Source organism: Squalius cephalus (assembly GCF_949319135.1).
Source record: "Squalius cephalus genome assembly, chromosome: 2".
In the NCBI taxonomy this organism is placed as follows: Eukaryota; Metazoa; Chordata; class Actinopteri; order Cypriniformes; family Leuciscidae; genus Squalius; species Squalius cephalus.
In genome coordinates this window covers 62,532,816-62,545,391 of record NC_137123.1, presented here as the reverse complement: position 1 = coordinate 62,545,391, position 12,576 = coordinate 62,532,816, and the positions used below count along the sequence as shown (strand labels likewise).

General features: G+C 38.6%; 1 protein-coding gene across 1 annotated transcript; it reads left to right on the top strand.

Annotated features, from left to right (window-relative positions):
• Positions 1-2,486: 2,486 nt before the first annotated feature.
• Positions 2,487-12,576, top strand: LOC307154607 (uncharacterized protein). The gene is made up of 12 exons (XM_079864601.1): positions 2,487-2,566; positions 2,776-2,813; positions 3,849-4,094; positions 4,177-4,299; positions 5,697-5,876; positions 7,666-7,866; positions 7,943-8,065; positions 9,813-9,965; positions 11,357-11,554; positions 11,631-11,753; positions 11,979-12,105; positions 12,346-12,576. The coding sequence occupies exons 2-11, from the start codon at positions 2,777-2,779 to the stop codon at positions 12,098-12,100; spliced, it is 1,506 nt and encodes a 501-aa protein (XP_079720727.1). The 5' UTR covers positions 2,487-2,566; position 2,776; the 3' UTR covers positions 12,101-12,105; positions 12,346-12,576.

Below are 12,576 nucleotides of genomic sequence, written 5' to 3'. Positions count from 1 at the left end.
GTGTATAATCTCTCTTTTTTCACATTAATATTTGTATTAATGTTACCTGTCGTGTTCTGCGCTTCTGTTGAGCTGCAGCTGGCGTTTCTCTCAGGTAACATACCGTCGATCAGTCGTCGAGTGTAATTTAAAACTTCCAGGTTTCCTATTGTTTGTTTTGTCAAAATTGATGCTGGCTGTGTCGTTGCTTAGCAACTTAGAACTATTCGGCTAAGTCGTGACGTAACCACTCTCCGAGTGTTTCCAGGTCCAAAGGCCGAGGCGTGGCCTCTCTCTACATACGTACCGCTTTCGCTAGTCAGTTTTTAACTGCGGTCAAGCCAGTCGCCACCTCGAAATGAGCGGTCAAGGGTCAAACTAGCCGCCCCTATATTTTGTGGTGCGCGTATACACTTGGCTATTACAGTAAGACCGTCTGAACTAAAAACAGGTAATATTCCGGCGAAGGCAATTTCACATTTATTCTGTCCGTCTGTCAGAAAGAAAGAAAGAAAGAAAGAAAGAAAGAGCATGATATGCTGAATTCCAAAATAAGAGCCCCCCAAAACTCATATTAGCTGTTTTGTTTACACATTCAGAAAATCATAAAAATAAAAGTCCTAGCTTCCACAGACCAATTTCACCTCAGATGGAGAGGACACCATCTCACGGTGTCAACTACAACATTGTAACATCACTTGTAAGCTAGGACTTTTATGTAGAATGTAATTAGCAATATTATTTTACCAAAAAAAAAAAAGACAATAGCGTAATTTAAATAAAAAGATAAATAACATAAATTTAGTAATTCTGTTAACTGGACAAATTTAAAAGGACAAAATGCAGTCCTAATTATTGACTCTGGTCCATTTCAGCTTCTTCTGAGTCATGCCAGGCACTTTTCGTGGTACCACCTCATGCAGCGGTCACACTGGATCTAAAATAAGTTAGAAATATCACTGAACTGCTACATACACAGATCCACGTTTTAAATTGCTACTCCTTTTCACTTTCCAATTCTCCTTTTACAAGTGAACAAAAAAACTCACCCACTTTGTCAAACGTTGCCTACTTTCACTTGGCTCTTTCTGTACGCCCATGGAACAGTGATTGGTCTCATCAAACACTAAAGTATTAGAAATAAATAAATTGGTAACACAAATTAAATTTTCAATGTCCATGTCCTTTTTAACAAAAAGAGCCTAGGTTGCATTTTGGCGAGAGTTACCCTTTAATTGTTGTAACACAAGTTCACAATACTAATCTGTGTTCATCTCTTAACAGATATTCGTTGTGTATCTAGAGACTACAATATCTGAGAGACTTGAGAGTGGACTTTTCATTTGAGCCAAAACCACAGCAAATGCCCTAAAAACACCGAAAACATGACAGTATCGCTTCATCATATTGTAGGGGAGTGAATCTATTAGAAAGCGAAGCTGCTGACTAACTCCTTTCTGAAGTCTCAGACTTATCTTCCTCCAAAACAATAGGAGAAACGGTGAAGACATTTTCCACTACTGGAAAAGACTCAAATGCATATAAGATTTATTCATCTTTAAGAATAATGCAAGACAACCCATACAAGATTACAAGATCTCAATTGTTTCTCCTAGAAATTAGAAATGAGAGTCTTGCTGAAGCCTCCGGATTCTCAGATGTTTATCCTGAGAAAAAGGCATAATAATAATAATAATAATAATAATAATAATAATAATAATAATCACATGAGAGATTTCAGATCTCAACAGCATTTCAAACTGTGCTCATAATTCACCAAGATACTAAAGTCAAAGGTCTCGGTCTCGATATGATCTCAAACATTTCTCATTAGATGATCTGAGCTGCTCTACAAAGTCATAAATGATTTTTCGCAGTTGTAAATAAAACGAGGAATATTGAAGTAAAATAACATTCCTTCTATTTCAAGACATTTACTTAAATGTGTTATTACTTGCTATTTCTCAGCAATTATTTGTGAAATTTTCTCAGTGCAAATTGTTTCTACACCAATTTATTTTTCAATGTACATTCGTTTGATAGATCTATACTCTATTGATAAATATGGACAAACCCAGCCACTGGGTTAGATTTTTACATTACATTTTTAACCCAACATTTGGGTTTGTCCATATTTGACCCAAATTTGGGTTAAAACAATCCAGCATTTTTTAGAGTGTGTTTTTCAATGTACATTCGTTTGATAGATCTGTACTCTACTGATAAAACTGGGTATTTGTATTGTCCTGTACGAGAAACACCTGAGACAAACAGAAACATCTCCAAGAGCAACATCTGAGCAATGCATGTTTCCATTGGAAGGTGATATCAGTAAAGTGAAAACATCTCAGCAATAAAGTGATTCAGGTCATGAATGTACCGACACTAATATCAGTTGAACTGGTTCGTGTCAGGATGTCTGGGATCAAAGAGCGGATGTTTTATCGCTGTCTAAGAGACAAAGGCAGATGAAAAGATAAAAAGAGGGAGTATTACAGGTTCATGTCAACCTCTGAACCAGGTTATTATCTGAGTCTCCGTGTTATTAAAGGCGAATCCAGAGTGCATACGATCCTTGTTGTGTGAGGTGAGTCAAACCGACAGGATAAATCACTCAGCGCTGAAGCATCTATTGATCTATTTTTCTCAGAACTGAAACGATCACAGGTAGCATTTAACGTGTTGTTACTGTGTTTTCATTCACAAAAGCCTGTGAAAGCAAAGTGTTTGTAAGAAATGATGGTGTTTGTGAAGCCAAACTACTCATTAAATAGTTTTTCCATATTTGTTTTCCAGAATGTTCCGGGTTTTACTGCTCCTGCTGGCTGTGGCTGGTGAGATTCATCTGCATCTTATTTATTGATATTATAATTCATTTTTGAATACTCTGTGATTCTGTTACAAATATTAAAATTGGTACGGTGATATTAAAAGGAAAAACAGGGTCTATGAGAAATCTCACATTGTGAAATCTTACCAACAGTTTTTGTCAAAATAATAATAGTTATTCAATCATAATAAATTAATGTGGGAACACTTTCTGTCATTTTGTTTCATTTCTCTTTGCTTCTTAAAATTTACAATAATTTTACTGTAGGCTAAATGTTTTTTTCCTCATTAGTTCCAAGGTTCAGATACAACCATTCTTCTGAACTTTAAGCTTTGTCAGGGTATAAACACATGGCACATTGGCACATTTTATCTGCTTGATAAAATATGTGATTACCTATTCAACAATTGAGATAGAGACAAGTCATAAATCAGTTTTTTATGGCTTGTGCTATTAACCCCTTGCTCATCACCCCCAATTTTGGCAAGTGCTGCATACATGAAATGCCCAAAATAAAAAGGTTACTGCTCATAAGTAATTCTGAATAGAAACATAACACACATACATTTAGAAAGCCAACCCTTGAGAGTTTATAGTTCAAGACTCAAAATTAACCAGACTGTTATTAATATTGAGATATATAAGCTCAAACATATTTTGAACTAAAATAATCTGGGATCACCAGTGATCCCTGTCAGGTAAGGGGTTAAGTGATAAGGCTTCTTTTTTCAATAGTTTTCATAACTTAACTGAGATTTATATAAAGGTTATGTGGCATGCTTATGTTAAATGTTTAAATTAATATTTACAGATTGTTTGTCATGTGTTTTAATGCATTATACTTTCTAAAGGCATGTTCAGTGAATAGATAAGTATTATAACTGTGGTTACAATTATTCATGAGACCATACAATGCATTATAAGGTGCATCACAAGGCAGAATTACTGCATTAAAAATACTTTATAATGCATTAAGGGATTTAAGAGTTACCAAAGTGTTATATAAGCTGCAGGTTGAACGTTCATGATGTATGTGCAGGTCTCCATGCAAGACCACTGCATCCATTCCCAAATGGTAGACTAAAACCAATAGGGCCACAACTGGCCCAAGACGAAGACAACTCAGTTCTGAAGGACATGAACATTGGTGTGAAACCCAAGCAAATACCAGTTGCGGTTGAGTTGCGCAGGCAGGGAACAGAACCTTCCCGTCGATTCCTGATGGATCTCAACACTGGGATGCTCAAGGAGGAGGTCGGCGAAATGAACAGAAGAGTTTCCGGCTGTAAGTCTGCAAAGTCATTTTTTTTCAGCTCAATGCACATAGAAGATTGGTCATGTTTACCTATTTGTGTCTTCCTCCACAGTCTACAATCCTCCAGCGTATGAGATGAGGAAGGGAACTCAGAATTCTCAGGCCAATCTTGTGGATCCCAGAACTGGACTGAAGCTGCCGTCACTATCAGAGATGCAGAGGAGCACAGCGCCATGTGAGTGTTTCAAGACATCTACACACATGATATCAGTCAACTGTGTGTTTGAGTGTAGCAACAAAATATAGCAACAAGCAGCAATTACAGGGCCAAGTATGATACAAGAAGATTTTAACTCAAAGAATCAGAACATAATCTGTTTGTGAGCACATTAATATTTTATAGGGTATGTGCACATTTTTACAATGCAGTTTAAGTGGCTGCCATAGACAAAAATCCAGCATAGATTCATCGTCCAGGCTGGTTTCTGCTGGTCAGGGGTGTGTTTCGCGTAATACGGGCGTAACTCGCTACTTAACTACCATAGTGCGATGCATCGTTGAAGAAATCAACTAGCTAGTCACGACTGTTACCCGAAACCATAGTGTCGCAAATTGAATTGGTCGTTCAACCACATTGGTTAATGACGTCACGCACGTGGTGGAGTAATAACTACAGTTAATGAATCTGTTTGAGATCGAATTAACGCTAGATGTTTTGCTATAAATTACAGACATGACATCTGAGGACTATCTCTCATTTTTCTCAGTTGTTTTGCTTTATTTCCTGATTCAATCATAGGCTCGTTCTTACGTTCTAGAGCTCGTTCGCACATGCACACTCTTCAAGAACGACGCTTTAAATCTCTTGACAAACTTAAAGACGTAAATTACATTTGTGTGTATTCTAAATAAAAGACACAGATTGGACTGAATGTCAGCTTGCTTATTTTGCTCAAGATCAGGATTTATCAGGATCAGGAGTCCACATGTCATGCAATCTAGAAACTCTTCTTCTAACCACAGGTCGAGATCTGTCGCTCCAAACACACAACTTTGCGATGCTGTTTGCGAATGTTCGTTAGAATGATGGTTTCGGGAAATATCGACTCGTTGAACTATGCTGATAGTACTTGGGAACATAGTTGGCTAACGATGCTTTTGGGAAACGCACCCCAGTGCTGGTAGAGTAAACAACAACCAGCGTCCCATGCATGAGCATAAATGTGAGATTAGTCTCTTTTTTAAAAAAACCATGAGACTTAATAAAAAATCTCCAATTGTTCTTGTTTAACCTGGTTACACTTTATTTTAAGGTGTCGTTGTTACAGCGTAATTATATATTTGAGTACTGAGTAATATTAAGCAACTACATGTACTTACTATAGGGTTAGGGTAGGATTAGGATTTGGTTGAGGGTTAATTGCATGAAATTATGCATAATTTACTCTGATTACTATGGTAAGTACATGTAACATATGTAACAAGGACACTGTAAAATAAAGTGTTACCTTTAACCTCATATAGGAAACTCTTCAACTGTCTGAGAGATATTAAATCTCATTGTGCTTTTTTATGTATATGGGATGTTTTGAAGTGTGACAGTCTCCATTTGTTGTGGTGTTTCTCCAACAGTGGATGAGTTCAGACAAGGCACTGAAAACCAGCTGCACATCCTACAGGAGCTCAGAAAGCATCACATGTTGAAACCACATGAGCAGAGAGCGATCCCTGCTGATCCTCCCGTCCTTATGGACCTGAACACCGGTCTCCTCAAAGAACACCGGAACGAGTTGGACGGGAGAGTAGCGGGCTGTAAGTCTCACTTTCTAATGGACAATCTACAACCCTTCTGAAAAGACCTGCATTTAGCTGGTGAACAGTATGGCTATAATGTTATACCAACAACTTCAGTTTTGTCAGAAAAAAACGACATTTTATAGGTTGATTGGACTATCGAATGTAGAAATGGTTGACATTACTAAAAAAAATTACAATGTAAATTTCTAGGCCATTAGTATGAGTTACTTTAAAATATTAAACAGGGAGAACTTATAATGTCAAATTTGGTGGCATGATCAGTTTAGTCACTGATGATGATTTCTGGTTAAAGGAGACATATCATGCTTTTAAATCATTCCTTTTTACATATAAATCATACATTTGTAGTCTATATAAAGCGGAACTGCAATGCTTGGGTCTGAATTCCTCATTATTATAGCTCCACAGGCCCCTTTTCTACCCCTTTTCTGATGTGCGTCTGAGAGCAACTCGTTTTGGTGCGGTCTCTTTAAATACAATTGAGACACTTCATACCCCCCCCCCCTCTCCAGGTGACACTCGGTTCAACTCCACCCCGTTCGGCCATTTTTGTAGTTTGATAGCAGAGATACGATTATCTAGCGGCACAGAAACTTTTTATTCACACGTTATTAACAAAATGTCAACAACGGAAGACTTGTCCAGCCAGCCTTACATGTTCGAGCCAGAGTCGGAGCCGGAGCGAGATGAAAATGAAGACGACGAACATGCAGAACAACGTCTTCATATGGATGTATCACAATGGTGTGTTACTGTATTTACACATGAAACTTTGGTCTTCCGACCTTTTACCACCGTGTCGATTTATTTTGATTAATATGTGCGAGGGAGAGAGAGCAAGACAGCGTCTAGTTTGGAGACGGTGTCTTGTTTACACTTTCGCCTGGCTCCGAAGAGAGAGTGCGTGCGCGCGACCGGGTCTCTCTCTCTCTCTGCTCGTTCTTTCAGTTAAACATGCGCCCTGTCACAAGCGCAGCAGTTCCTCTACATTAGACGGTGTAATGAAGCGTGTGGGTTACTACATCCAACAACCGAACATTTTAACTTACCCTCTCGTAACTTCTGCATCTTTTAGCTTGGACTACAAAATTGCAGCGAGAAATAAAAATGGCGGATTGCTCGAAGTGTTGGGCCGGGAGTCGATGTCCTTATTTGGCAGTTCCGCTGCAAATACTGTGACGTAATAGTTCACAAAACGTCATAGATAACAGAAAAATCGGAACAGGTTGAAAAATAAGGCCAAAACAGAATATAAAGATAACAACGAAGCACCTGAAGAGAATAATTTCAGCTTTTCTGTACTTCTAAACACTCCAAATATACAACAAAATGCATTTAAGGGCTAAAAAAGTGGATTTAGCATGATATGTCCCCTTTAAATCATGGGAACTTATGATGACATAAATATTTGGGTTACACTTTATTTTAAGGTGTCATTGATTACAGTGCAATTACATATTTAAGTACTGAATAATATTAAGATTACTGTAGGATTAGGATTTGTTTGAGGGTTAGTAGCATGTAATTATGCATAATTTACTGTTATTACTATGGTAAGTACATGCAACATATGAAACAACGACACTGTAAAATAAAGTATTACCAATATTTGTTATGCAGAAGTTCTGAAGCTGATAGCTTCAAGTTTTTGAGTTTTCATAACTTCTGATTTTTTTAGTGTAATGCAACGACAACCAACCCAAAGTCGAGTTGATCTTTTCAAAAGGGAATCTAGCTTTCAGAGAAATCCTTTTGGACATATGCTTTCTTTGACCTTCATTAGCAGCTAAATGGGAAGTGGTTTCTGGCCCTGAGCACGAGGACATAAAAAGCCAAGACTCTTCTGAACGCAAGGAAAACCACATAGCCGTTCCTGTTGAGTTGCGCAGGCAGGGAACAGAACCTTCCAGACGCTTCCTGATGGATCTCAACACTGGGATGCTCATACATGAAGTTGGAGAAATGAACAGAAGAGTTTCTGGCTGTAAGTAAAACATTTTTTTAAACTCAATGCACATAGAAGATGGGTCATGTTTACCTATTTGTGTCTTCCTCCACAGTCTACAATCCTCCAGCGTATGAGATGAGGAAGGGAACTCAGAATTCTCAGGCCAATCTTGTGGATCCCAGAACTGGACTGAAGCTGCCGTCACCATCAGAGATGCAGAGGAGAACAGCGCCGTGTGAGTGTTTCAAGACATCTACACACATGATATCAGCCATGTTTTAAGTCTTAGAAATGATTAAAACATATATACACTACTTGCACTTTGGGATTTTAAAGGAAGTGCCTTGAAACGCAAAGCTTTGTTTGATGCGTTGGCATAATTTGCACTGAAACAGGAAGCTAAGGCGGGTTATATTGAATGACTTCTCCCCCTTTTCTAATAGCCAATAGACGAATCCGGCGAAACTACCGGAAGTAAGCGGGCGCCATTACTGAGCTGTTGCTGGGTAGCGTTGCGCCATTGCCTCCTATTGGTTTGGTTGCGTCCACTGGAATAAACAGCCCGCGATTTACTACTGTCACTAACATTACATCTACAACTTTACTATTCTTCCTCTGCAGAGTTATTTGAACAGTATAAGTGTTGTTAATGGTCTGTGAAAATCGGACAGGTCCTTTAAGAACTATGTATTTATCATCTGGTAGAGTGTGCATTATTTGACCAACCCATACGGAGCTCAGATAATTTTTTTGACCCTCTATCAGTGACCTGTAGTTGGCATTTTGTTGATCATCGGATGCCAGGCGAAGGAGAAAATACTCTTGAATACCTTTAAAACAACCGAAGGGGCGCGTTGGGGCAGTAACGTTAGTAACATTGCTGTATTTGCTTGACTGTGACTCTCACTCTGAGAACCAACAACGCTAGCAGTTAGCTGTACCTTACCCTTTCCTTTTGAAATGTGAAAATGAGATAAATAATGGTCACAAATGAAAAACATGAATTTGTTTATTTGATATCATTCATTTATTTATTGTTGCCAAATGGACAGATCTTTTAATAGTTTCCTCGTTAGCTTGCCTAGCTAGCATAGTTATTGCCAAGCTATTTTCATAAATAATCTGTAAGATCGTTTGTACCTTCATCTGTGACTGGAGGCCACTGTCTAACATCATCAACCCAACAAGTCATATTGCCTGGCTGTAGCTGTCATCGAGGGTGCGTTTGCGTTATCACGGAGGTTTGTTTACATACTAGTAACAGCTCAGTAATGGCGTCGCCACAAGATGGCAGCCTACACAGAACGCTCGTCGGATTCGTCTATAGCATTTAGTTTCCCTCACAGACTGACAGTACCATGGAAGCGAATCCGAGTGCTGATGATACGCTGGATTCAATAGTAGAGTTGTGAATAAATTCTAGCCATTTCATTCTTAACCAACGTACAGTTGGAAAACAGAATAAAACTCGAGCGTTTGAGCAACCGAACACACACTCCAACACATATTGCTCTGTGACGTGTCAACGGTCGCTTTGGCCAGGTGGTGTTTATAGCATGGGGGCGGAGCTTTAGATTCTAGAGAGCATTTGATTGAACAGAAGATGTGATGAGACGCGGTGACGTCATAAAAATCCCTGATCCATTTTAGACTGAGTTTTGAATGCTTATATCTCCTAAATGCGAATTTTGTCATTGTTTTGGAGCACACCAGCTTATTCATAACCTTAAGGCTAACATATTCATACTAAAAGCTAAAAAAATTACATTTTTAATTTCAGGGGGCCTTTAAAGGGAAATTTCCTCAAAAAAGAAAATTCTGTCATAATTTCTTACCATATTAAACTTTGCAGAAAATGTTTTCCTTCTGTGCAACAAAAAAAAAAGTTATTTAGTAGAGCGTTCAAGCATTGAAGAAATGATTTTTTTATGTTACTGAACTATCCCTCTAAATACTGTTTTTCTGTATTCTTCCTTCAACAGTGGATGAGTTTAGACAGGGCACTGTATACCAGCCGTACAACCTACATGAGCTCAGAGTGACTGAGATGCACAAACAAGACTCTGAACCTTCCAGAAACCTCAAGATGGACCTGAACACCGAACACCAACATAAGATGGACAGAAGAGCAAGCTGTAAGTCTCAAGTTAAAATTTCTGAGAACAAGATGTTCTGTGCCATTGAATTAAAGCAACACCAAAGATTCTTTTGTACCTTAAAATAATGTTTCCAAAATCGTTTCAGTGGTTCATCAACTCGTAACAGGGTGAAGCGCACTCCTGCATTCGCTTTGCGGCCCTCTATCGGCTATAACCGCACTATGCAAGTTTGCCAGATCTGTAGTTCGAATGAGACATAAGAAAATACAAATTTGACTTGCGTTACGACAAGCGTTACAATAGCAAAAAAAAATAGCAAGCAATGTCATTATTTAGTTTTTCTTTGTTTCTGATGTCTCAATACATCATACTTTCATAAAATCATGCAACATACTCTACCCTGTCTGTGGACATCGTTATTTCCAAAGCCGGTGCTGGACGGTAGGCTGCGTTAGGCGAAGTTATGTACGACAGCGGTAATGGACAATTCCGCTTCTAACCTGTAGGGGGACCGAAGAGGAAATAGTGCTTTGGTGTTGCTTTAAAGGGATAGTTCACCCAAAAATGAAAACTCTGTCAGTAATTACTCACCCTCATGTTGTTCCAACCCCGTCAGACCTTCGTTCATCTTCGGAACACAAATTAAGATATTTTTTATTAAATCTGAGAGCTGTCTCACTCCTCCATAGGCTTCTAAGGGACTGAAACTTGCTGGCCCAGAAAATGTATTAAAGACATCATTTATATAATCCAAGTGAATCCAGTGGCTCGATCTTAAGTTTATAAAGTGACGAGAATACTTTTTGTGCGCAAAAACAAACAAAAATAACGACTTTATTCCACTTTTCATTTCTTTCTCTCTGGGCCTCGAGTCTTTTCACGTAGTGTTTAAGCGCAGCGCGTCTGTGTTGCACGTCACCACGTATCACACATGACCAGCGTCGGCCAATAGTGAGCCTACGTGGTGACGTGCAACACAGACGCGCTGCGCTTAAACACTACGTGAAAAGACTCGAGGCCCAGAGAGAAGGAAATGAAAAGTGGAATAAAGTCGTTATTTTTGTTTGTTTTTTTCTCGTCGCTTTATAAACTTAAGATTGAGCCACTGGAGTCACTTAGACTATATTAACGATGTCTTTAATACATTTTCTGGGCCAGCAAGTTTCAGTCCCTTAGAAGCCTATGGAGGAGTGAGACAGCTCCCAGATTTAATCAAAAATATCTTAATTTGTGTTCCGAAGATGAACGAAGGTCTTACGGGGTTGGAACAACATGAGGGTGAGTAATTACTGAGAGAATTTTCATTTTTGGGTGAACTATCCCTTTAAAGATATTTTGTTGATGTTGAGGATCTTTTCCGATAATTTACAGAAAAATCTCAATGGTTGCCTGGTTAGACTTACGTTTTCTTTCACCTTCATTAACAGATAACTGGGAAGTGGTTTCTGGCCCTGAGCACGAGGACATAAAAAGCCAAGACTCTTCTGAACGCAAGGAAAACCACATAGCCGTTCCTGTTGAGTTGCGCAGGCAGGGAACAGAACCTTCCAGACGCTTCCTGATGGATCTCAACACTGGGATGCTCATACATGAAGTTGGAGAAATGAACAGAAGAGTTTCTGGCTGTAAGTAAAACATTTTTTTAAACTCAATGCACATAGAAGATTGGTCATATTTACCTATTTGTGTCTTCCTCCACAGTCTACAATCCTCCAGCGTATGAGATGAGGAAGGGAACTCAGAATTCTCAGGCCAATCTTGTGGATCCCAGAACTGGACTGAAGCTGCCGTCACCATCAGAGATGCAGAGGAGAACAGCGCCGTGTGAGTGTTTCAAGACATCTACACACATGATATCAGTCATGTTTTAAGACTTAGAAATGGTTAAAATATATATATATGGGATAATAAAGGGTTGTTTCCATCTTAGTTGGTACAAAATTGTTTTTTTCTTCTTCTGTGCAACACAACAATTATATAGTGGAACTTTCAAAAATGTAAGATTATTACATTATTATTACAAGAAGTTATTTTTCTTCTTCTCTACAGTGGATGAGTTCAGACAAGGCGCTGAACCCCAGCCGCACATCCTACAGGAGCTCAGAAAGCATCACATGTTGAAACCACACTACAACAACAATTGGGGAAACTACCTGGGAGCTCGTGGTTAGAATCGGTGAGCATTTTCTAATAAACAAACACTATCTGCGCTGGCTAAGTAATAAGACATTATTAAGTTACAGAACTGCTCATTTTGCTTGTCATCATTCTTTGAACTTTGGGCTATTATTAAGTTGTGTAACACATCTAAAATAATCATGCAATTATGGGCCAAAACTAAACAAATGCCACCATGCAGGAAATGCTGAAAGCAAATTGATTTATTTTTGTGTGTGTGTGTGTGGTTATTTTCCAGATGAGAGCGTTCGACTGTGTTTGTACCCTATGACTGCATGAAGACCATCTCTGGATCTATCTCTATGAATCTGAAGTGTAAAAGAAGCAATTTTAAGTTTTACTTGTTGTCCATCATATATGTAACTGTCTATCTAGTACACTTTACTGCTAATTTCAGAGGTTTCATGCAATAAAGGTGTCTTGCAATATTTGAACCTCCTGTTCTTATGATCTACAAAATAAATGCATT